Source organism: Toxotes jaculatrix, chromosome 12 (assembly GCF_017976425.1).
Source record: "Toxotes jaculatrix isolate fToxJac2 chromosome 12, fToxJac2.pri, whole genome shotgun sequence".
In the NCBI taxonomy this organism is placed as follows: Eukaryota; Metazoa; Chordata; class Actinopteri; family Toxotidae; genus Toxotes; species Toxotes jaculatrix.
Window position 1 is genome coordinate 14,913,254 of NC_054405.1, and position 26,066 is coordinate 14,939,319.

Genomic DNA, 26,066 nt, shown 5'->3' on the forward strand with positions numbered 1-26,066 from the left:
ATACGTGAATGGGCGGGTTTTTCTTCTTCTTCTTTATTTTTTTGTTGAATGGTTGCGATACCGCCACCAACTGGTGGGCATCCTTGTCATGCGACGGGACTGTAAGAATCTAGTTTTTAGACCATGATTGTTTTAGTTTATTTTATTTTGCTCATTTGTTATAAAGTTTATTACCCAAATATTTTCAAATGTCTTGATTTGTCCAGCTGTCAAAAACCCAAAGGTGTTGAGTTTATTATCAAACTGGGAAAGTTCCAGTTAATTCTCATTTCTAAGTTAGCAGAGATTTTTAAATTGAAATTGTTTATTATATTTTACAGTGTATGTGACAGAAATGGTGGTGAGAACAGAATACAAATCTTTGGTAAAAGAAAAAAGTACAAATACAACTTATTCCGTAGAAATCACAATCAGTCAGCTCTTTTCAAAATGGCAAAAATCATTTCAATTTGATGTTTAAATTGACAGGTAATATTTTTTACAATTAAACAAGAAAAACAAGTCATTGGAGATACTGAAGAAGCCCTTTAGCTTCCGTCATTAGGTGTAAAGCTATTATGAGCAAAATACAGCTGATGTTGTGTTGCAGGCTCTATCTAACAGTCCCGTTATAGATCCAGCCTCTATGAAGGTCTGTGTTGAGACTGTTGTGAGAAGAGGTATTAAGGTGCTGATTCAACTTTATGGTCATTTTGAAGGATGTGGTTTGTGCTGCTGCTGAATTGTGTTATACTGACAGATGTTTCTAATGTGTACAACCATCATGAATATAAAATATTCATATCTGTGGTCAATTAAAGCGGAATGAAGCACACTTTCATGCAGACTGATAGAAAATAAGATAAATGATTAAAAGGACTAACGAGATGGTGGTTTATTAAAGATCAGAGCACAATGTTAAAGACAGTTGTGAAATGTGAAGATTCAGTTGCACATTATTCATTCTGATCTAATTTGTCTTTAACTCAAAGTCATTCCTCTGCGTGAGCAGGCTGTGTAAAACTTTCTCAGGGTACAGGAAAAAGTTTCTATTCTGCTCCAGGTCCTGTGCATTTATGATACGAGTCACCAAAGCTTCTTGTATGGCTGGAGACTCACAGGGGTGGTGCTGCACATTGTGACTCACATTCCTCCATGGCTCAATGACTAACAGGCCCATCGTGCCAGCTTCCTCCTCCCTGCTATATCCAGTCAAACTGGTGAGTCTCTCTCTGTTTACCACACCTTCAGCCGTTGCATTGCTTCCTTTTGACACATTCTCTACTCTAAAGTTTTCTCTCAATCCATGCATTTTACAGCTTCTGCTTATTTCAGAAGTTGAACTGGGTGCAGTAGTCTCATTAAATCTATCAGTTGCAATACTTGCATTAACCAGAGTAACATTAAAAAGGTGATTACTTGAGCAGGTCATATTGGTTTTGCTAGATATGTTAGTTTGTCTTGGTCCACTCGTTGTCCTAGTTTTGGGTTTTTGTGGACCTGGAGCTACAATCTCCTGGATATTTCTGCGTAGATAGGCATTGTAGCCCTGAACCAAGCGTTTTAACCCCGTCTTATAAGACAGTCGCAGTGACAGTACTGATCCTAAAGGCACAGAGTTCAGCCGGACCTGTTGGAACAAGAATAAATGTAATTTCAGATCAAAATCCCCAGGAATTATGTTCTCTATGGATGATTCAGCACATCAGGAATGATGGGTGGGCATGTAATATCATGTCAACTCATTATATTAAAAATGTAAAACATGCATTTTAACTTTAAGCTTTTTTTCTCTGTCCTGACCTGATGGATTCTCATGTGCAGATGAAATGCAGCTCCTGTCAACCACTGCTGCATGGACACCGAACTCATTCTTTTTTTAGTGGTCATCCTCTCATAATGGTCAATCAGCTCAAGTTTCAGCCAGCTGTCATAGAGCTCTGTAGTCTGAGCCATCTTCTCCTCATCGTTGGCAATGCCAGGGATCAGGCAGAGGTAGCTGTGGATAATCCAGCCAATTCTCGAAGAACTACTGATGCCAAAAATCTTCTCAACCTGGGATCTCTGAGTTGACAGGTCCCCCTCTGTTGAACCTTGTGCTCGGACCTGGTTAGACAACAGAGAGGAAAGGTGTGATAGAGAGAACAGTTTAGAAATCTCTAAAAACTCTAAAAAGTCAATGTCTAAGTGGTGCTAGAAGAAAAGGGATCAGCAAAGACAGTACAGGGTTCTGCTGATTTCAGTATTGAATAAAGACAAAACAAAAAAGTTTTACCTACTTGTTGGGCAACCTGGTCAAAAAGCATGGACAGAGCCAAGGCAACCACCCCTACTCCTCCATAGGTGACCCTGCTGCTGCCTCCCAGCTCTCTAGTCAGGCTGAGGTTGAATTTGGTCTGCTGCTCCCTGCTCATGCTCCGCTGTAAGAAAGCATATTGATGCTCCAGTGCTGCAGAGGAGTCCAGCGACAAGAAGGTGGTGAGAACCGGATCCAAGGAGATATCAGGGATGATACTGGCGTCTCGAGCCACAGAGAACAGCTCCTGGACAGTGGCTGGAGAAGGAAGACACAAGCTGCGACCTGTCAGGATCATGGCTGTATCTGTCTGTCTAGTCAGTGTGTGTTGGTATGTGCATGTGTGTGAAACAAGACTGCTTGTTATCTGTGTTTCTGACCCTCTGTGTGTTTATTTGCCCCAGTCAGAATGATGTTATCAGCGTGACCAGTCGAATGAAGCACTCATGCATATAAATATAAATGCATAACCTGTTAGCTCAAATAAAACAAGGCTTCACACACACATACAGTAATTACAGCAGCATCAACCTTATTTTCCTCATTGAACAAATAAGACTTCCACAGTAAGCATATAATAACCATCTGTTTCAGAATCAGTGCAGCCTACAGATGATACTGAAGTCACAGCACTTTTTGTAATCCAACTGACATTTAGACTTAGACACAACCACTGAACATTAACCTCAATGTCAATAAGCAAGCAGTCAGCTCACTGCAAGGAACAGATTTACTCTGCCCGCCCTTCAGCAAATTCCACTTTCGGGCACTGTGGCAAGGGCTCAAGTAAGAGTCCAAAATATATGACATCCAGACCCAACCTCAAAGCCGGGGGTTGTCCATAGACCAACTGTAGCTGTTGAAATGTTGTGTGAATCTGTAAACACAGTTCATGAGTCGATGTACAATAGTGTAAATACTTTAGACTATCCAGTATTTGGCCTAACTGTTGTACATTGAAAAAGCACTTTTGAAACAAAGCACCTGCATATTGTACTGAAATTTACATCAATATAATTTTTTTTTAGTAATATCAGAATATTTAACTCTCTATATAATTTATTTTATTGTATCACATACTATAAACTAGAACTACGTTTTGAGTGAAAGGGGTGTTGTGGCAAGACTTTAGGATAAAAAAAAATAGTAGTAATACTGTAGTAGTAGTATTACACATATAATTATAAGTATACATATATTTATATTTATATTACAGTATTACATATAAAGATGTAATACTTGGGTCCATTGTGATACGTCATTTTGACTTATGTCTGTCCCAACATCTGGTTGAGACGGAAATAAAAGTGAAGACCCTTCCGTACTGTTCCGTCCTAACTCGCCCATCTCCGTCGGTCACATGACCCTCTGTCAGCGGTTTTTCTGCATGACGACATTCACCAATCCTTGGAAATTAGTCCTTCATGCCTAAGTAAATAAACTACCGACTTTAATCGGAATGCTTAGGCAAAAACTGTATTTTCTTTCTTAAAGAGTTTGACTGTTTTGAGATGATAAATTGAATAAATGCCTCCAGTCTCAGTCTGATAATGTAATAACCGGACTATAGCGTCGTTACGAAGACGTCAGTGTCTAAACCTTGGCCGTTGGTCATCGCGCAGAGGCGGTGTGTTCCTGCTTCAGCTCGGTGAAAGCTAATCAGGTGAGTACTAAAGCAAACATCAGGGACATGTCATGGTAAAGTGTAAGATCGGTGAGCAGCCTGTGAGCTGGATTTTCTCGTTGTTGTCTGTTATCGCTGAGTAAAATACAGCTACATCTTTAGCTAACTGACCGACAGATAGTCGACAAGTTAAAGGAAAGCCTTGAATAAATGAGGCGAGACCATAGGTCGAGACACACGGGGAATCATGGTTTCTGTCTGTATATAGGACAGGAGGGCTCACTGGATGGTCCAGTGACTATTAAAATGATGTGAATCATATTCTACGGCCTTCACAGTAATCAGATCTCAACTAAATTGAACACCCATGGGAGATATTGACGCTACAATGCTCTCCATCACCACCATAAAAACACAAGAGAGTAGCAGAGGTGTAGAGAGAGTTGTAAGAACAGTATTTATCCCTCCAATGTAGATTAAGACAAGGATAGATTGTTTTCAGTGTCAGCTGCTGATGCAGGTGATAATTCTTTGTAGGTTCATCAGGGGCCACAATTATTCCCCTGATCCCACCATGATTTAGTCTGGCCCTGAGCCTGACTTGAACATTGGAAAGTGACAATGATAAATAAAAAGTTCAAAGCAAAGACGTTCTGCTGTGAAACACATACACAAGGTATAATCCTTATTGATCTATAGCAGTGCAATTAACAAATAACGGTGATCAAAATCACCTTAACAATTTATAATAACGTGTAATGTATGAAAGAGACGTAACATAAAAAGTCGTTTTTGGAGCTTGACTCATGCTAAGGACTAAAAGTCAGGTTATCTTGGCCCTTTCTGCTTCTATTATGACCAGTCATTTCACGATCTGTCTTTTGTAAATCTCTGAACTGAATTGCAATACTTAATTATTGTAGTGTCCCTTTATTTACGACCTTATAAGGTTGGCTAAGGTTCGAGGTTCATCTTTGTAGTCGTTATATAATATAGGATTGCCCCCTCCATGCTACACACACAGAAAATGTATAAATAAATGTTTTAAATTTCAATACAGTAACACAGGAAATAAAATAGAACTGTCTAGTTTCATCTTGAGCAGACACATTGACATTTGCTGACATGATATAGAAAGGCTGCTTTTTGTCTAAACTGTGAGGTTTGTGCATTAGATAGGGTGCTTATAAACTGTGTGATAATCTGGGAGCGTCATAAATGCTCCGTGCAGGCAGCAGAATAGAGATCAGTCTGTTCAGCAGTGCATACAAATACACTAATAAATCAGATGATGAATTTTTCATATCAGGTTGTCCAGCATTATGAGTCAGCGGACAGAGCGACGGGGTATACATGTGGACCAGTCAGACCTCCTGTGCAAAAAGGGATGCGGTTACTACGGCAACGCAGCATGGCAGGGTTTGTGCTCCAAGTGCTGGAGGGAAGAGTACCAGCGGGTACGGCAAAAACAGATCCAGGACGACTGGGCCCTGGCAGAAAAGTAAGACCTTTACTAGCCTGCACCTTCACTACCTAGGTTTAAAAATTTCCAGCTGTCTCTGACTTTTCATTGATACTTAAACGAAAGAAAACAAATTAAAACATGCAAGTCCATCTCCTGGTAAACAAAGGCCTGCATCCTGATGAGTTGACTGCATTCGTAGATGTAAAGTATCAGTTTTTTTTTTAAAGACGTTAAATGATTGGTCAAACTATTTAAAAACTGTAGACTTATGGCAAAGTTATCAGCCTTGTCTAAAATACTTATTTGCTCTCAGTTCAATGCTTTTTTATTATGGTAACAATATTTTATTAAAATTTGAATCTGCATATTGTCAAAACATAATACAACAACTGCAGATTTGAATATGGTAAACTTTACCATTAAAGCTCTTGACAAAGGCGAACAAAATGTGTCAGCTCTTTTAATTAATTTATCTAATGCTTTTATAATGTGGACCACAATATTTTAATATTTTAGTACCACTTGAAGCACACGAGTGCCAATTAGCTGGCTTTTTTTTCCTTTATATAATTTACTTATGAAATAAATCAGCTAGGCCAGTTCATGAAAATTACATAGCAGTAATGTAATGCCAAAAGACACATCAAATTGCTTTTTTAAATTAAGCTTTAAATAATTTTCTCAGTTGCTTTGGCACTTTCCTATAATGAAAAGCATGATTTCATACTGTTGCTTCCACATATAATCAAACTGAAAAAGTAAAAGTGCCTTTTGTGCTCATCAGTTATACCTGTAGCATATTCATTCAGAATGCAACTTTGTCAGTGACACTGTATATGAATTTGACAAGATACAGTGACACTAATTGCAAGTTTTGATCTTTAAAATTGAATTACTGGAATTACTGACACATTCTCTATCAATTTTCCTTTGCCTTAGGTTGCAACGAGAGGAGGAGGCAGCGTATGCCAGTAGTCATGGAGTTCAGACCCAGTCCCAAGCCCAGTCCACGGCACCACACCAAGGGCACACCTCTTTAGGACCCTTTTCCAAGTTTGAGGAGAAGAAAACCAATGAGAAGACACGAAAGGTCACCACTGTTAAGAAGTTCTTCAGCCCGTCATCACGTGCTGCTCCCAAGAAAGGTTTGACGTTAGCACAACATACAACTCAGTCCACTTTCTGACTGGTTTTTTGCCAAGGTCACTGCTTCATGTTTTGCTCATTTAGACTAACCTGAAATATTTGCAAGGTCACCATGCTGACACAGATGGAGAGTACAGCAGCCAAAAAGTCATTCTATTCCTAAATGTGGTTCTTCCTCACCAGAAACCCAAGAGGGCAAGACACCCAGTCCATCCATTAGCCGCCACGCCAGCTTCGAGACAGACCAAGTGTCCAGGGACTTTGTTGACTTCTTGAAAAACCTCCAGAAGCCCGGCCGGGAGATCCATAAGCAGTGTCGATCCTTCATAGTGAACATGTCAAGCAAGAAGGTCTGTTATACTCAGAAATCTAGTGGAATAATAATGATACATTTATAATGATAGTTGGAACTTTTAAATGTGAATGCGTTCTTTGTTAAATTACTCTTAATGTGAAATGTTTAGATTAGAAAACAATAAAATAAAACTAAAGTAAAACACAAGCACAGATCAATGCAATAATCGATTTGTGTAACTGATCTGACAGTTTTTATCGTCATCATCTCTTCCAGCTGAAATGACAGGTTACATTGCTGCTTTTTTAAATTCATGGTGTGTGTGCTAATACACATCAGGTCTGATAACTTTACTTTCTTAAACTTCTGCTTTGTAACATGAGTTATAGATAGTGACCTACCTTAACTTCTTGTCTTGACAGGATCTCAGTGCTGAGGAACTTTCAGAGTGCGTTCAGGATTTCTACCAGGGCATGGCTGACCGCTTAATGAGTTACTTTAAAGGTTGGTTCAGAGGAGCTTCTTATGTGAAAACAACATTCAACAATTATGTCCAGGAAAAAAGGTTCCATGGCTAAGTTCAGTTATCCTCCTGACAAGTATCCATCATCAGAAGATCGTCATGGTAACATCAACTTCACGTCAGAAGATCAGATCAAAACTTGTCAACAGCGAAACCACCAACCAATCAGATCACTGGAAAAACAGAGTCATCAGCCACTGGATCATGATCAAACAGAGAAATACTGTAGTTTACCACACTTATAGCTGAATTAATATTATTACCAGTTATCACTGCATATGAACTATTTCACTGTTAATTAGTAAATTGCAGCATTTTGATCAGGTGAACCTACACTGTACTTCAGTTTTTGTTACCGCTATAATCTTGTTTCTCTGCAGGCATCGCTGTTTCGTCTCATTCCACGAACATTCTCGTAGCTAGACTGATAAACTCAGAGTTAACAGAGCCACATGATAACCAGCTTTATGATACCGGTTATCCTGGATCACCGATGTTGGGCTCCTAGTGAGGCCATGTAACCCAAAAAGAGCCAGACCGAGCTGAACTCGCATCACGATTCAGGCTTTCGCTCGGCCTGTTGTGCTAATGTGATGTTCTGTACTGCACAAGGTGTGTACACAGTATGCAGCACTCACTAGATGGCAGCACAAGCAGGATTTTCCACTTAGGTGCGTAAATTTGACACTACATCTCTAACCACTGTGGTCTGAAATATTATTGTTCACCAGGCTCTTCAGATTCTGTGGAGCAGGTGATGGACCAAGTGGAGAAATACATCATGACGCGTCTGTATAAGAGCGTGTTCTGTCCGGAAACCACGGATGATGAGAAGAAGGATTTGGCCACACAGAACAGGATAAGGTGGGCCTCTCTGGATCCAAATCCGGCAGTGATGTTCTCATAATAATATTAATATATCAAGCGAGAGTGATCACTAGGAGTGGAACAATAGACACATATTCAGACAGGATACAGTTACATTTTGTTTTGATAAGCGTGTGCCCATTTTAGTCTTAGCAGAAACATTAGAAAGCCTCACTACGCAAAGCTTTCTCTTTAATCTGCAGCAGTCTGTGAAAACTTCTGTCTGAGTCTGTTTGTGCACTTGATTACACAATAGCCATTTTTAGCAGCGTTCAGTGTGTTTTTCTTACATGCGAATGCACAGTGGCAGCTGCTGACTGCATGTGTTTGTCACCCAGGGGGATACTGACAAATGTGTGTGTGTGGTTAGATCAGATCCTCAAAAACAAAAACTGTAGACCGCGAACATAACTTTGCTTCTTTATGGTGCAGGGCTTTACACTGGGTGACAATCCAGATGCTGTGTGTGTCTATGGATGAAGAAATCCCTGAAGTCTCTGAGAACGTGGTCAAAGCAATAACAGGTCAGAGTCTGCTACAGCATACATGTCGGCAAAGTACTGTACACTGTGTCTTATTCACCCACACACATACTCTAGTATCAGGGTGGAGGCAGAAATCTCAGAGACCGATATCTCAACAAGATAAAACCAAAAACTGCCTGCATGGCCAGATACTGCCCGAGGAGAGTAACGCTGCAGTTAAAAAATGTTTCCTCTATCGATTAGTCTGTCGATTAGTCATGGTTTTCTTGAGCCAATCAGTGTCAAAAGATAAGTTTAGCACCTTGTCAGAGCCCAAGCTGACGTCTTCAAATTCTCTGTTTCTTCTGACCAACAGTCCTAAACCAAAGATGTTCAGTTCATTGTTATGCAAGGTGAAGAAAGCCAATAAACATTTACATTTCAGTAGCTGGATCCTGTGAAGCTTTTACTCTTTTTCTTAAAACATAATGAAAATGATTAATCGATCATCCAAATAGTTGATTAATTTCCTGTAAAACAACATCAGTTAATTGACTGATTGTTTCAGCTCTAGAAGTGAGACATTGTTTTTTTTGTTTGTTTTTTTTTATTTGGGTGTTTAATGTTTTTTGCGCAGGAAACTGATTATATTTTCTAACTGCCTGATGATACATTAGTCTGTCCAGCCTCTGCCTTATATGTACATATCTGTGACTCTTGCAGATATCATTGAGATGGACTCGAAGAGGGTTCCTCGGGACAAACTTGCGTGCATTACACGCTGCAGTAAACACATCTTCAGTGCCATTAGGATCACCAAGAATGAGCCGGCCTCCGCTGACGACTTTCTCCCTGCTCTCATTTACATTGTGCTCAAGGCTAACCCTCCACGACTTCAGTCCAACATCCAGTACATCACCCGCTTCTGTAACCCCAGTAGGCTGATGACCGGAGAGGATGGATACTACTTCACTAACCTGGTAAGTTTTTTTTGTCGTCTTCTACTTCAGTTCTTCTCCAGAGCCAGTTTGAGCTGGAGGCCTCTCGCTTCACAGTGGTTCTGTACATGCAAAGCCAGGGGCTTATGAAACTGAAAAGGCAATTAAAAATGAGTTGTATGTGTTGTCCTTCTACAGTTTAACTTCATCTGTAAAATTTTAAATCCATTAAGACATTTTACAGTACATATATCACATATATATGAAAATCTCTCACGTGTTTTAGTTGGGAAAAGGTGGCATCACATACATGCACAAATAAGGATTCAGCAACATTTGGATCAGAATCTGCTGACAGTAGAGCTGCAACAACTAGCTGATTGATTAGTTGATCAACTGAAATTAAATAACTATTTTGATAAGCGATTAATTGTTGTAATCATAATTCAATTAAATATTCCAAACATTTGCAGGTTAAAGCTTCTTAAATATGATGATTTGCTGTTTTTCTTTGTCATATCTGATTGTAAACTGAACATTCAGTCTTGGTCTTTATACTGTCATCTTTGAATGAATATCAAATAAACAACATATATTAATTAGTGAGCTTTTTTTTCCTTTCTTTTTTTAGTGTTGTGCAGCGGCCTTCATCGAGAAGTTGGATGCTCAGTCTCTCAACCTTTCTCCGGAGGAATTTGAGCGCTACATGTCAGGCCAAGCTTCACCACGACTCAACAGCTCTGAGGGTGACTGGCCCCACGCTGGCTCAGCACCTGGTGTGACTGCCACCAACCCAGTCCTGGCTCAGCTCAATCACAACCTGGAGCTGCTGTCGAGCCTCACAAGCAAGCAGGAAAGGCTAATGGAGGCTGCTCAGAGCCTGCAGGCTGACCTGCTCTCCTGGCCTGAGAGTGTACAGCGGGAGGTGCACGACATCCTGGAGAAATACCCCCTGGAGATCATGTCTTGCACAGTTTCTGCCATTGATGCCAACAACATGGACAACGACAACCTGCCGCCACCCCTCACACCCCAAGTGTTTGCTGGGTAGTGGAGTCTACAAACGGAGGAAACATTTCACACAGTGCAGCTGCTTTAAAGAAGTCAGCTCATTGCCTGTGTTTTGAGTTTGATCGTAACGTCCCAAATACACAAATCTCCTGAACATTTTACTGAGCTTCTTCTGCACCTTAAAAGCTCAAACTGTGTCCAAAACCACTCCCTATTTAATATATGGTACACTATACTTACTACACTTATTTCCTTAATTCAGAGTGAGTAAACTCAATACTTAATAGCACCAGCTACACCACCAACTAGCACTAGAAGGGTCTAACTTTATTCACTTTCGGAAAAAAATTTCTTGTAGTGTGTTAGGTGTGAAAGAAATACTTGGCTAAATTAACTAAAACACACAACCTGGTTGATGTTACATAAAGTGAAGTTGACATTAGCCTGTTGGAGACGCCAACATTTATTTTCGCTCTACACATAAGCTCCTTTTGTTAGTTAGTGACAGTATTTGATTTTAGTGAGTTATGTGTGCCTAAATTCAAAACAGCTTTTTCAGCATTTTTTTTTTATTTCTTCCCACTCTGGATAAAAACATAATTGTACAGCTATTTAGTTGACAAATACAAAATTACCATATACAGCAAGCAACACCCAGTCTTTAATAACTGACAAATGTTTTAATGGCAGCATTAAGTCGGATCCTGTTTTATTGTTTTTTTCCCACACTTTGCTAATGTTAAAACGCTAATGGTAGCTAGTTCCAAACATCTTGTAAAAGACTGACGATAAAGTTATATTTTCTCTGTAATACTTGAAGATTTCAGTCTTGTGTGTGTGGGTTTTTTGGACTTTTATTTCACATTTTTTACACAGATGTTATTGTCTTATACTGCGTGAACATTAGTTAAATTAAGTGTGGCAGTAGTCCTATGTGCTGTAATACCTTTGTGACACTCCGCATGGCTGAGGTCCACAGTTGGACTGATGTGATCGGGCATTTATCGTTACCTAATCCTCAGCTGTCCCTGCTCTTTCATTACAGCTGCTAATCGTCAGTTTTCACTAGCAGAATCCACAGTGTCCACGCAGATCTCACATTCTACAGCAAATATGAACAGGTATTTGGTGGTGAGTTTATTTTTCTGTTTGAGGCCAGTTTGACTTGTCAGTATAGCTGCATAATCTATTTTCTTGCTGTGTTTAATATTTTGTGTGGAGCAGTTTTATGTATCTGTCACTGAGTTTGGTGAAGTTGTAACTGAAATCCAGCTGTAACAAATTTAGAGGAAACAGAGAACCACTCCGGGACTAGTCCTGTCATTGTCAGGTATCAGATTAACTTCAAGAGGCCCTTCAGTTAGTTCAGTTTTTATTTTCAGTTTTTATAAATGCACTATATATTTTAACATTGTACTGTGTTTTTTATAATTGACTGTATTTTGGCCTCTATAACTAATCAATGTTAGGATGTAGTAAGCATCTTATACTAAAAGAAATGCATTTTAAATGTTGATTTAGTTTGTGATTTTGTGATGCACTGTATAATATCGAGTTTGACATGATCTGATTGCCTGTTGAAACATTGCTGCCCTACTACTGTTTTTTGTTGCTGTTGATTCATTGGCTTGAGGATTGTTTTAAATAGCATCATTCATTCTAGAAAAGGGAAGAGTGAACATGTAAAATCCTGTGAATGTTCATGTAATTTACGATATTTACTCGACTACAAAGAGAACCAGAATTTATCATGTGTGGTTTAACAAAACCATAATAGCAGGAACCACTTTTAAGAATAGGTCTGGTGATATTCTGTGTTTATCTTACTGAGACGAAAACCAACAATGAACTGATCCAAAGGTCAAAAGTATTTTCTTGTAGCCAGAGCCTGTTATATCTGATATATATGCACACACTGTATAGTAGTCCTCAAAAAAGCCCTTTCTACCCCTGTTTGAATGATCTTAGCTAAAAACTGCAATTCATAGCTCTTTTAGAAAAAAAATTGGGCCTTAGAAACTGGTGAGCTAAATGGGGGCTGAGTCAGGATAGACAGTGGATTAACTAAGGCCAAACAGATGGACTAACACTCTCTTGATTTTGGCCTTTTCATGGGGTTTGTTGACAGAAAGAAAATCCAGAATAACACCAGCATTCTCCTTCAAACATATTCTGAAATGTGAAATATCTCACCTGGCAGAGTCCGTACGATTAAGGCTGCAGTGGTCTGGGTTCATTTCTGGCTCTCCAGCTTTCCTGTCTGTCCTCTTACTGTCACTATGTGAAGAAAGGCAAAAATGTCCAAAAAAAAACATTTCACACATTTAAGGGTTTAATAACGAAGTGTCCATCAAACTGTCATGATAAAATGTGTGTGTTTTCTGGAAATTGGCTCAATTAAACTAGAAGCTAAAGTCTTCTTTAGACAGAATCAGAAATAATGATTAATTATACGTAAAAGTGGTATGAGTGCACGAAGGTGGATGATGCTAAGTGTTGGGAAAAATAAATAAAGATAACAGTGAAATGAAACGTAAATGAATTTAGTCTCTTTTTTTGTACAATAACTATAAAATATGGACCAATTTATATACAGCACTTTACTTCCAAATGAAAAAACAGTTTTAAAGGCAAAGGCTGCTCATGGAAGATGTTGATTTGGTTCAGTTTTTTTTTTTTCTGTTTACTTTACTTTGTATGAGGTTAACCAATATATAAAAACTATTCATGGCATTATTTCTGAAAAGACTCACTTTAGTTTTAGTTCCTAAAACATTTAGGCACTAAAACTAATCTGTAGTTAAAACACACTGTTCAGATTTGAAGATACATTACTTTAGCACCACCTGTTGATCATGTCAAGACTCTGAGGCAAACAGGAGAACACAACAGATGAACCGAAATTAACAACACACGCTGACTGTTCCTCTTCACTATCCTCCTGTTTCATTTTCCCACAAACGAAAACTGCAGTGGTGGAAAGTAACTAAGTACATTTACTCCAAGTCTGCACATAAGTACATTTTAGTGGTAACTGTACTTGAGTATTTTCATTTTATGGTACTTTTTTTTGTATTTTACTATTTTAATTTTCTGACAGCAACAGTTATTTTTCAGAGCAGGATTTTACATGTTAAAATGATAAGCTGATAAAGTACAACACATTTTTAGGATTTTGATCTGTAAAGAAAAAGCAAAACTGTGTAGTTAGGCTATTTGTCATGCAAAACAAGTAGTTTAATTTTGATTCTTTAAGTACATTTTACTGATAATACCACTGGACTGTTACTAAGGTAGTTTTTACAAAGTGGTATTAGTACTTTTACCAGTAAAAAGGATCTCAGTACTTTTTCCACCACTGAAAAAAAATATGCCACATTCAAAAGCTGTGATAATCACATCTAAATAAATAATTCAAAAAAGAAATTCTACACATACAAAGAGAAAAACCCTCACCAAGTACATAATATGCAGTTTACTGTTTATTTTTGATACTGGTAGGTGACGTGAGGGATTTCTGGAGACTGAAGTAGTGACTACCTTTCTCCACTAGAGGCCTCCGATGTGCAAAAGTGACTAAATGCAGTTTTAAAGGGCCATTGTCTGAAGTCACTCAGCTGTAAACAGCAAGTCATGGCTTCTCGAGGAATAGTATCGCAGGCGTGTAGAACTACCTTAAACAAACATGTATCATTTGGGGAAGAATCTGTCATTGGTTTAAACTAGAGTTTGCATCCATTAAGATGTATGTTTTTCTTATAACATTATTATCATCATACAGTATATACACAATACAAGATAAATTAACCGCGGATAATGTTTATACATGCTTATATATTTCTGAAAAACAAATGATGAAAGCTTTATACATACAGTAAGGCATAGAATATATACAGAACTAACCTAAAGGAATTAGTATCAAACATCTGTCAAATATTCACACCGCAACAAAACAAAGAATTCAAAACATTTTATAGTATGTACAAAAATACTTATGCAAATGCCCCTAGGAATATTTTAATAGAAAAAATAATAGGAATCTCATCAGGAGGACATCACATTATATTTGAAACATGCACTTGCCGCAAAGGGTTTTCAGTTCAGCGGTGGGCCACATGTCTAGATGGTTTATTGTTGTTTTTGTGGTAACTGTGAATCACTGAGAAAAAGTGGATCTTGGTGCAGGGATACTTGGTCTACTGTGCTCACTGGTCCTCGTTCAGTAACTAAGATTCTCACCTGTGCTCCGCTAGCTTGTGTGGTCGTCCCCCATTTGGGAGACGTGCAGTACAGTCCGATAATCTCAGATGGACCTTAAGCTTGGCATCTTTCCCTCCTCCATCACGATCGCTACACTTTGGACTCACTCTCCATGTTGGCAATGTCCCCGTTCCTCTCAGTCTGCTGGGTCTTCTCCTGGTTGTCCGTGCTGGTCTTGGTCTCCTGACCCTCTTGCTCAGACTCTGGAAGCCCCTGCTGACTCAGCTTACTGGCCAGTGACCAGGTTAGGGGCAAGCGGGCGCGGTTCGTCATATCAGCAAGCTCTTTGGCACTGCAGGTGGGTGTGTTGGTTTCGTAGATGTCATGGAAGCTGTTGTAGTCCACCTCATAGAAGCCATCCTCCAGTGTCAGGACTGGTGTGAAGCGGTAGCCCCACTTGATCTCACTGCTGACGTATGAACTCCTCGCCTGGCACGTCATGCCTGGAAACACAATGCAACATTAAAGATTAAAAGATTTATGGCCACCTGAGAGGGTCAGTTCATCCAAATTACAAAAAACAAAAAACATAATACTCACTTTCCTCTCATGGTATCTACACACAATTTTTAGTAGAAGTATGAAGTAGCATGGAATGAAAATACTCCTCTAAAGTGCAGGTGCTTAAAAATCTACACTTAAGTAAATGTACTTAGTTACATTCCACCGCTACTTTTCGAAGCCATTTACTTGTGTTTTGATGTTTATCAGTGTGCTCTTTGGCTCAGCTGTCTGGGTCCTCTGTGAGCCTCCAGCAGCTGCTTCAAAACACACCACTCAGGCGTTATGTAATTGGTTCATTTTATTGCAGCTGATAGTGAGACAAGCGATCGCATTCCAGTTTCTAAGGCACGTCAATGCCGTCTGATCTACCATGTTAACATTTTCATCTACAGTGCACACGTCTATAAACTCTCACATTATACAAAATAAAATTATTACAAGTAATCCTGAAATTGAGGCAAATGTGCGCAACAAATTCAATGGGAATCCATTCAATATTTGTAAGAAAATGACTGTTGTGAATATTATACTCGCTAAACATCAACATGTTGGTATGGTCATTTGGCTGATGTTAGTATTCAGCTCAAAGTAGCACCATGTCTAAGTGCAACATCACAAAGTTGCTGCTGTGGCTATAAACTCTTAGTGCTGTGTAACCTATAGGATGGTAAAGACAGGGTTAATTAATCAAAGCAATTCAGTTAGAATTTAACTAGACTATACATCTGAACTTAGGCACAAAGAAGAGCTTTACTGAATAACAATTGCTGAACACATTATTGTTATCTATGCATGGTAACATCACAAATATAACATCTGGCCAGAAAGCCTCAGACTTTATGAATCCGAGGACTCACCTGTGGCCTCGACCATCCCCTCCAGAATCACAACAATTTCCAACTCCTCCTTGGCCAGGTGGGCTTGTGAGATCTCCCAGAAGGGGCTGTTCTGGTTTATCTCATGGCAGATGATGAGCGGCGACACTAGGAAGAGCCTGTCATCTCCTGTGTTGTAGCCCACATTTATGTCTGTCTGATTCAAAGGGATGAACTCCCCTTCCTTGGTCTGCTTAGACTTGATAAGCTTGGCCCTGATTGAAGCCTCCACGATGTGTGAGTTTCGGAGGTCTCCGACCCTGAACATCAGGCACAGTCGTCCATCTCTCATTGAGATGACCGCGTTGGTGGAAAACACTAGTGTCTCAGCTCGTTTCTTGGGCTGCGAGATTTTAACGAACATGCAGCCCACCATGAAGGCATTCACGATAGATCCCAGCACTGACTGAACTAAAAGCAGAACTATGCCCTCGGGGCATTTGTCTGTGATGACTCTATATCCATAACCGATGGTGGTCTCTGTCTCAATGGAGAACAGAAAAGCTGATACAAACCCATTGAGGTTATTGACACATGGAGTCCACTGATTGTCTGCTATATGGTCCAGATCACCCCGGAGGTAAGCGATAAGCCACCACATGAAGCCAAAGAACAGCCATGTCACCGTGTACACCAACACGAAGATGAAGAGGTTGAACCTCCATTTGAGGTCTACCAGCGTGGTGAAAATGTCTGTCAGATACCGGTATGTCTCTCGAACGTTCCCGTGGTGGACGTTGCACTTCCCATCTTTCTGGACGTACCGTTGGATCTTCTTTGCCCTGTCCATTTCTGCCAGCTGTTTAGGCAGGTCCTCACGGGCCTGCTTTGGCAATTTGGGCTGTCTGATGATGGCTGGGCTCTCCACATCCTGCTCCATGGGGTTTCTAGGTGGATTCAAGCCTGTAAGAGAGGAAACATGGCACTGATTATTAGCAACAGCTAGCAAGTTTTGTAGTAATTGTACTGGAATACTTTCATTTTAAGATACTTCATACTTACATTTAACAACATTTCACAGGGAAATATTTAACTTTTTAATGCACAACATTTATCTGACTGCTGGAGTCACTGGTTTCTTTGAAATTTTTTCTCTACACCAACCAGCTGAAACGTATAATCCGAATATCGATTATAAGGATAATCCAATGATATAACATCATGAAATATTATAAATACAGAACTTTGACTTGTAATGGAATATTTTTATAGCATTGTATTGCTACCTTTACTTAAGTTAAAGATCTAACTTCTTTTTTTTTCCAACACTGAAAACTTTTTCTTTTCTTGTTCTTACAGAAGATTTAAAATTCCTAAATAAAAACAAGCAAGTGAAATCCATTAAAGATTCTAATACGCATTTCCCTTTCTGTATGAATTTACAATCATATTTCATTGAAAAAAACATACGTTAAAAGATGTTTTAGCTTTTTGGCTTTAATAAGTAAAAGGAATTGTGTTCTATATCATGCTAAAATCACACCATTAAAACATCCCTGAGGGATTTTCAGTTAAAGATATAAACATCAAATCAACTATGAATGCATGCATTCACATCATCATTTCCAGCCTGTTTTAACAGAGACCACTGTCTACAAATGGCTGAATCTCTTCTTCTGCCTCTTTTCACCTAGTAATGTAGTCGTCTGGTATGGAGTGAAAAAGACAGCCGAGTGGACCAAACCAACCAAAAAAAATAATTAAAGAACAATGTTGGAAAGGAATGGAGCCACGACATCCATCTCCCTTCAAAGAGCAGTCATTTCCATCACTACTGCCATTGTTTCCAGTATCATCCAGTTGAGCCCAGTATAGATGCACCATTAGTACTAAATAGTTACGGCATGAAACTGTGCAGCTACAGTGAGCCAGAGGGAAAACGTGTCACCACCCACACTGCCAAAATCAAGCTACACTTTGTCACAGTAGCTCCTGCAGTATAGAGTGGGAGTGTAACGCTGAATTAAGGTTGTAATGCGTTGTGGGTGCTTGGGAGCTCCTCAACACCCACAGAGAAATCATACTGTGAGGTGACCATATCTGAAGAATAAGATAATCTACTGAAGATAAATTACAAACAGTGTAAAAACAAAGGTTTGACTGTGACATAAATTATGTCCATTTCTACATTTGACTTTTTTGGTGCCCTGGCTGCCACCTTTAGGTAATGACCACTCTGAGGTCTGATACAGTCTTGTATCATCTTGTGTATCTTGTGCCATCTGACGTAACAAGAACACAGTAAGTTTCTCAGTAACTGAGGCCGTCACAACCAATATAACACACCCCATCCCACAACTGGGCCTTGATATCCTTTTTGTTTATATTATTGAGGCCACACAAGCTTTTCCGATAGTTTATTATGATATTTTGTGTGGTATCCTATCATTTTCTGTCTTTGTTGGTATGGTGCTGCAAGGAGGTTTAGACAGGACAGAATCTCCAGCATAAACAAAAAAGTTCATCTGCAGTTTTTCATAAGCAGCAACGCTCTTGAAGTAAAGCACTGTACCTTTCCTAAATATGCTGTTTTCATAGCTTATTGTCATTTTATTAAACGAAAAAACATATGTTGAAAGGAAACTTATTTGGCCTCTCCTCAAACACTGAAATGTAATTCACCTTTTCACGTTGTCTTCTGTGTTGAGATTTGATTGGAAAATTGAAAATTCATGTCACAATCCTCCCTCTAACATTCAGTTAATAATGGCACAGTAAATGCACACACAAAAAGGAAATACATATGATGTGTATTGTTTTTCCACTCTGTTTCATTTGTTTTAATGTAGACATTTTAAATCTTCTATATACTTGAAGCGCGATAATGAATAAAGAAATAACATTAGAGTTTTCCTCTAAGGTTTCAAACAGAAAAGACAAAGGCACGTCCGTGCCATGGGCTCACCACTGTCTCCTATTGTAGCCAACCTCTACATGGAGGAAGTAGAAAGCGGAGCACTGAACTCCTTCAGAGGAACACCACCAAGCCACTGGTTCAGATATGTGGAAGACACATGTTTTAAAATTAAAATCCACAGAGTGCAAGCCTTTACAGAACACATTAAATCAGTGGACAGTAACATCAAATTCACATGAGAGGATGTCAGGAGCAACAGCTTGGCTTTCCTGGACTGTGCTGTATCTCACTGAAGAAGACAGGAGCCTCCACATTGGAGTATACGGGAAACCCACACACACAGACCAATTCTTAGTCTTTGACTCTCACCACCCACTGGAACATAAGCTAGGAGTGATCCGTACCCTGCACCACTGAGCTGAGAATGCGGCAGCTAATGCCCAGGCCCAAGAGAAGGAGCACAGACACCTGAAGGATTCACTTAAAGCTTATGGATATCCAAACTGGACATTTGTAAACAAAGATCCAGGAAAAACACCAACACTGTGGGTGGTGAAGAAAATAAAAATAAAAACTGCAACAAGAGCGTCATCCCATATGTGTCTGGAGTATCCGAGAAACTTGGGAGGATTTTCAACAAGCACCACATCCCTGTGTTTTTCCAAACGGAAAAAAAAAACACATAGACAGGTCCATCCAAAAGACAGCACAACCAAACACAAGAAAAGCAGTCTACTGTAACTGCAGTAACACACTTATATATAAGGGAAAGTAAACAACCATTGAACAAACACATCGCTCAACACAGGAGGTCATGACTTAGCAGTTTTCCTTCATCTGAAAGACAGGAGACACTCTGTTGAGGACAACAATGTACATATTTAGGACAGGGAGGACAGGTGGTTTGAATGAGGAGTGAAAGGTCTACAACACAACCTATCCCCTACCTACACCTACGCTATCCTTTCATCCCTTCCCGAGAGATTTATCAACCATTCACACTTGGCCTCAGGTGACTCCAAAAACTCAAACATGAGAACTAATGAATGGCCTCGATAACCTTACAGAGGTTAAATAGATTTACAGCAAAGTCCAGCTGCCCTTGCTTCAACTCTTCTTGGATTTACTGCCTTTACTTTTGGTAGGCTTTGGACTATTGTTTGAACAGAACAAGCATTGTGAAGGTGTCACTATTTTCTGAAATTTTACAAACCAAAAATCCAAACAAATTGATTTGATTTGAAAATGACTGAGATTAATCCATAAGTTATTAGATGCAGTCCTATCTTCAGTCAATCATCCAGTAAAACTTGCAGGGACATTATTTGTAATCTGATTATATTGAATTTTGCTTCAGTGACATTTCTAATTCAGGACTTTTAACTTTATTAGGTATTTTTACAGAGTGGTAAAAATTAGTACTGATCACTTCTTCCACCATGGTTCAGAACATGTTCCTCCAAGAGCTAAATCAGACATCACCAGGGTAAAAATAAATCCATGCAGTGCATATGAAATACACTAGAGTATGTGCTCCTTGTGATGTGGCTGTCAGATATAGATTTTTTTTTTTCTGTTGTGCTGTCCTGAGATCAGTACCGATTTCCTTTTCTGTGCACATAGCCTAAGCCACCATCAGTGCTTTTACCACTGGAACAAATGGCTGTGTTGAAGCCGTTCTGCTCTCCATTCACAGGGGAATATTATGAGCTTCAGCAGCGCTGGTTTCCATGGCAACGCACAGCTCAGTCTACCAAGTGCTCACAATATAGCAGGAATGTACTGGATGAGGCCGCAGCATTGGATAACATTTGTCTGTTTCATCTTGTTTCAGAAGGCCTGAGGAAGAACAGCGTACTCTATCTGTACATAAAGCTGTCACTCATGTCATATCTGGGATTTCCGAGATATTCAACAGATGAATATCTGTGAATGGAAACATAATAATAATAATAATAATAGAGGCTTATAATGGTACTGAGACTAACGGAACAATATAAGCTAGTAAATTATGATCAGCAATCATTTTAATTGATGGGGCGTCTTTCAACTTCCTTTTTTTTTGGTTTTGTGACCAACAGCTTGTTCTAATTCTCTCTCACCACTTCTGTCGCTTTGTTTTTTTCAACTGCAGCAGGGCAGCTTTTCAGCAAAAAAAAAAAAAAAAAAGCCCCCACTTAATGTTACCTGCACCAAAAGGCAGATAAAGTTAGCAATCAGTTGGTGAACATAGTGCTGCATTTAGCTGCTTTTCAGGAGTTGGTAAAGACCAAAAAACTGACTTTTTGTTTTCAGTTTTCCTTTTTCTTTAGCTCCCACTTGCCATTAGCAGTGTATGTAACAGAATTGTAATGCCATGTTCACATCATATAAACCTGTCTATGGGGGACAAAAAAAGGAACAGGGCTTTTACCTCCAGCTCCAGGGGCACCCAAAATAGGTTCTCAGGCAAACCAGAGACCACCGTTAATGTTGTAATGGAACTAAACTGAATCACTAGAGGTTACTGCATACAAGGCAATCAGTTTCACTGATGGTTATTCAAGTGCACCTACTGTATGCTGAACCACATGCTTGGTCTGCAGCAGGATGTGGTGCATATTTAAATATTGTGTCGGATGGACCTCAACTCAAAGGAAAGTCTTTGTCGATATGTACGAAACTGTGCAAACACATCAGCAGACACTCTTTTTATGTGATTTCATGATTCAGTTTCTAGTTTTTCATTATGCTGTGTGAGGGTTATTGTTAAGCAGGTAGCTTGATCCAGATGTGGCCAAAATTGAGCCAAGGCCGCATGGGGACACACTATTTTTAGGCCTACAAACAGCTGAGCACAGGCACAATAAACGACGCATACAAATAATTTTCGAACTTTACCACAGTATTTCGCCAGCATTTTAGAGCTCAGGTGAGAATAACGCAGTGAATGAAAACTAGTCTCATTCATCAACTGATTCTTCCATATACAGCAAATCAGCTATTGCTGTGTTATTGCTGTTCTTTAATATGGTGCATGGAACCCAATTAACCACTCCACCCATGGTGATATTGGCATTAAAGGAACTGTTCACCCAAATTACACAAAAATCCAATAAAGGGAGAACTGAAACTGAAACAAATTAGGGGTGAGTTTTTTTGTAAACTGGATTAAAAACAAGAAGATGCTTTACACTAATAGCTTATCAGGAAAGGAAAAGGAGAGGATTTCTGTTAGGCATCCTGCCCCACCAGCTTTTAATGGAACATCTGTTCAGGAAGTGTTGAGTTTGCCCTTGGAGTAAACACCACCAATAACAAAGTGAAGGAGGATCAGACCAGGAAACAGGTAGGCTTCTTACCTGTGGCCTGAGAGGTAAAAAAAAAAAAAAAAAAAAAAAAAATAAAGTTTGCCAGCAGTAGTAATGTGATGAAGGTATTCAGATAAGTTTTTTAATATTTTTGTCAACTCAGAATTTTCTCTCCTCAGAATCTGTTGCTCCAGCTATTTCTAAATCCTGAACTTGGTTTGTCTGTAATGTCCGAAGTTTTCAGTGACCACTTTCTGATTTACAAAATTGTGCTGCACCAGTAAAGCTTCAGCTATGGCCTAGATAGTTAAGGTTTCACTGACATGTAAATCTGTTGCCTGGAAACATCTGTAGTGCTGTCTCACGTCTATGTAAACAGGACGTCGCTACTGGGTTCTCAAACCAGGTCAAACTTGGTTGCCAACCTGACACAGGTAGAGCTTTGGTGCGTGTTGAATCACGTTACCAGCTTAGACACTGTGTCAAGTCCGAGATCTGTCCTTCAAAGAATGACTATGACACACTACAGTGACTGCCAGAGTTTTTGCTCTACTGTGGCTGCTGAGAAAGGCAACAGATTTAACTTCAAACAAACTAAAACAGCCTTGATTTGTTTTGATGGGGGAAGCTTTTGGCAGAGGCAACAATAAATCCAAGCAACTAACTTTTATTGGATACAACTATGGTTTCAGTAGGAATTATATCTTATTGAAGATGAAATGATTGTTGTGGGAGACAACTGGAAAGGCTTTATTACACTGGAACAGATTTTATTGGAGAACACACTGCCCTGAAAAAGACGTCTAGTTACGTTGAAGAATTGCTGCCATTACAAACAGCTGGTTTAAGATGAAATCTTGTTTAGAATTACTTATTTTATTTGAATTACTGGTTCCATTAGAGATTAAATGTATTTACTAGACATTAAAAACTGGACTGATTTGCGATTATGTGGTTTTATTAGTGATTAAACACATAATTTATAATGCTAAAGTGAAGCCACTACCAGCAACCTTTAATGCACAACATCAGATCCAGTTATCACTTTCACATTAATTAGCAGACATTTTAGATTACACAAAAACAGCTATTAGTTAGCCTTGAGCCATTAGTGGTTTCTGATGTTGATTTTTGATAATGAATCATCTCAGGACATTCATCTACCAAGCTCCACTGTTAAAGTTTCTAAACCACTTCACATCTCCTCTCTTGTTTAAATCTTGTAACTGCAGTACACGACTCAGTAACTACTTAACGTAAGATTTCCCATATGTACACACTAATCTTGGTTTCAGGTATATGCACCCTCTAAATGCTATGAACTGAAAATTGCCCAGATTCTTTCTTTCCCCCCTGGTGATTGTAAAGTCTTTATTATCTGATGTTTAATGTGATTCCTGTAATTGTTTTTTTTTATTAATTTCTCCAGCACAAGAGTTGGTTTGTCTTTTTTAGCTCTTCTATTCATTAGGGAGACCTCACCGGTGGACTCTTCAACCACTTAACATCTGGAAAAGAGCTGCAGGACATCTGAACTGAAATCCATTTATAAACTGTTCATTAACATTTACAATTACATACTTATTATGGTAATCGTTTCTTATTAACTTGGAATTTGACTAGCTGTTGATATGTGTGAAAAACACAAATGTAGAGAGAAGAATATGGTAAATGTGAAATGTTTATGGTAATTTTTAAGTTAAAGTCTCCATTCTGCTTTCTGAATGAAGACTCTCATGCATTAGTATTTCCTGTTTAAATAAAAATGTTTGGTTACTAATATGGCTGTTTTTTTTTTCGATTGAGTAATAATAGTTATAAATACCTGAAAATGTATGACAGTAATAGGGTCTTGGGTTTCTCGTTTTCTAATGAACCATTAGCAAAAGTTACTCAGTCACATTCAGCTATAAATGTCAATAAACCAAGGGTTCTACAGTCAGTCATGTGTAGTTGTAATTGTTAACAAGTGGCTTATTAATAGATTTTGGTCCAGATGTCCTGAAGCCCTTTTCCAGCAGGAGACTCCTCCAAACAGTCCGTTGGAGGGTCTCCCTGATGAATTACAGAGCTTTGCTGGAGGAGGATTTTCTACAACCTGGCAACGCAAACGTTGCTTTTAATAATGGCTTGTAACTGAACTAGAAGGCATTAGTATATTACAAATTAACCAATAGTAAATTTATTAATAACCTTTGAATAACTATTCAGCCTTGTCAGAAAGTGGTTCAAATAGATCTATAATTTCCATTGAGGTCAGATGACAAGAGTGTTTTTCCATCTATGAAGCCATTTTAGTTTTAAATACATAAATCAGACAAAAATAATTAGGCTACTGCTCTCACTTTTGACTTGCTATATGTGAATACAACTTGCTTTCTGGAGGGTAAACCTGGGTTAGCCGGTTAGAGGGTAACTGGCTCCACTGTTCTCATCCTGTGGCCCTTTAACTGAGATCACTGGCGTTTTCAAATTTCCCCTCACAGGTTAAAGAAAAGCCCCTGTTCAGCATAACGTACTTTTATTATAGAGCAAGGCTAGGGCTAAATGATTTTCTTTTTCTTTTTGCTGGGATCAGGTGCATCCGCAGGAAGCGGAGAGCTAAACTAAAAGGCTGGAGATTTCCCGTTGTCATGGAGACGAAGGTGATCCAGATAATAATAATAGCCTCCTAATGTCAGTTCATTTTCTGCCTTCATATGCACCAGTATGGCTCGTTTAGCAGCCTTATCTGTGCCGTGGTCCTGTGGTGATGTGAGGCCGCGGGCCTGCAGGCTCTCACAGCCTGGAACATCTTCTGCAGCACCTTCCAGTTTCTTCCATCTAACCGGCTGCTTTTTCCCCCTTCATCATGCCACGGGAGAAAAATCGGGATCCATCGGGATCAACCACAATTAAAATTCACAGTCACAGTCTAGATGCGTGTTTTGTTGTTTGTTTGTTTTTTCTTTTTTTTTTTTTTTTGGATGCTGATTATTCTCTTAATTAATCTCTGATTCGCCTTGCACTATTATGTAACTACCCCCCCGCCCCCCATATAACAGATGATTACATTTAACAAGCCATCATCGCTACAAGGAACAGCTGAGGGAAAGGTGCATACCTTGTTCAGCAGATCAACGATCACTCCCCGGGTCATTTTAAGTCGTTTTGTGTCCATGAAAGAAAAAAATAAAAAATAAAAAACAATTCTCCGCCGTTTGCAGGTTCTGATTATCAAGTCGCTCCGCGAAAGCCGACTGAAGAATAGCCACTAATCCCCCCTTTTCTCCATCCTCTCCACAGAAAAAGGCATCGGCCGTCAGCCTCCACCCCTCAGCTGGGAGAGAGACCTAGGTGAACACTGAGGGAGAGAGAGAGAGCGGGGAAGAGAGAGGAAGAGAAACACTGAGGAGAGAGGGAGAGAGGGAGAGAGAGAGAGGGAGAGAGAGGGAGGCGGAGAAATGTGTAATGATAACCAAAGCTGAATCACCAACAGGGCAAAGCGGGCTCCTGCCCGGGGGTGGGGGGCAGAACCTTAGGGGGGCCCTCTATAAACCCCAGGTTCACTTAATACCATTTGTGTCTAATCACATATTTGTTAGAAATTTGCTGCGCTGAAGAACAAAATTAACTGTATCCTCCATCTTGTCTTGTTGAGGGACCTTGTGTCAAAATTGCCTTTAGTTTATT

The 26,066-nt window shown here is 39.4% G+C and overlaps 3 protein-coding genes across 3 annotated transcripts; 1 reads left to right on the forward strand and 2 right to left on the reverse strand.

Moving 5' to 3' along the window:
• Positions 1-949: 949 nt before the first annotated feature.
• LOC121191010 lies at positions 950-2,573 on the reverse strand. The gene is made up of 3 exons (XM_041052054.1): positions 2,259-2,573; positions 1,783-2,085; positions 950-1,609 (listed from the first exon to the last, which is right to left on the reverse strand). Exons 1-3 carry the CDS (start codon positions 2,571-2,573, stop codon positions 950-952), a joined length of 1,278 nt encoding a protein of 425 aa, XP_040907988.1.
• Positions 2,574-3,708: 1,135 nt separating this feature from the next.
• rabgef1 (RAB guanine nucleotide exchange factor (GEF) 1) lies at positions 3,709-13,127 on the forward strand. Its single transcript, XM_041051172.1, has 9 exons — positions 3,709-3,938; positions 5,209-5,400; positions 6,304-6,509; positions 6,694-6,860; positions 7,228-7,309; positions 8,060-8,192; positions 8,628-8,719; positions 9,383-9,639; positions 10,229-13,127. The coding sequence occupies exons 2-9, from the start codon at positions 5,222-5,224 to the stop codon at positions 10,646-10,648; spliced, it is 1,536 nt and encodes a 511-aa protein (XP_040907106.1). The 5' UTR covers positions 3,709-3,938; positions 5,209-5,221; the 3' UTR covers positions 10,649-13,127.
• A 1,831-nt stretch (positions 13,128-14,958) lies between these two features.
• LOC121190444 (G protein-activated inward rectifier potassium channel 2-like) lies at positions 14,959-25,549 on the reverse strand. Its single transcript, XM_041051173.1, has 3 exons — positions 25,498-25,549; positions 16,230-17,150; positions 14,959-15,311 (listed from the first exon to the last, which is right to left on the reverse strand). Exons 2-3 carry the CDS (start codon positions 17,125-17,127, stop codon positions 14,959-14,961), a joined length of 1,251 nt encoding a protein of 416 aa, XP_040907107.1. The 5' UTR covers positions 17,128-17,150; positions 25,498-25,549.
• Positions 25,550-26,066: the final 517 nt, after the last annotated feature.

Bases quoted from the DNA above. Each gene is read 5' to 3' on its own strand.
- LOC121190444 (XM_041051173.1), bottom strand. From the start codon at position 17,127: ATGGAGCAGGATGTGGAGAGCCCAGCCATCATCAGACAGCCCAAATTG. The intron at 15,312-16,229 runs GTGAGTCCTCGG...TTGTGTTTCCAG, and splicing joins GGGGATGGTCGAGGCCACAG to GCATGACGTGCCAGGCGAGG.
- rabgef1 (XM_041051172.1), top strand. From the start codon at position 5,222: ATGAGTCAGCGGACAGAGCGACGGGGTATACATGTGGACCAGTCAGAC. The intron at 7,310-8,059 runs GTTGGTTCAGAG...ATTGTTCACCAG, and splicing joins CTTAATGAGTTACTTTAAAG to GCTCTTCAGATTCTGTGGAG. The intron at 9,640-10,228 runs GTAAGTTTTTTT...TTCTTTTTTTAG, and splicing joins GATACTACTTCACTAACCTG to TGTTGTGCAGCGGCCTTCAT.
- LOC121191010 (XM_041052054.1), bottom strand. From the start codon at position 2,573: ATGATCCTGACAGGTCGCAGCTTGTGTCTTCCTTCTCCAGCCACTGTC. The intron at 2,086-2,258 runs GTAGGTAAAACT...TTGTCTAACCAG, and splicing joins TTGACCAGGTTGCCCAACAA to GTCCGAGCACAAGGTTCAAC. The intron at 1,610-1,782 runs GTCAGGACAGAG...TTGTTCCAACAG, and splicing joins TGCACATGAGAATCCATCAG to GTCCGGCTGAACTCTGTGCC.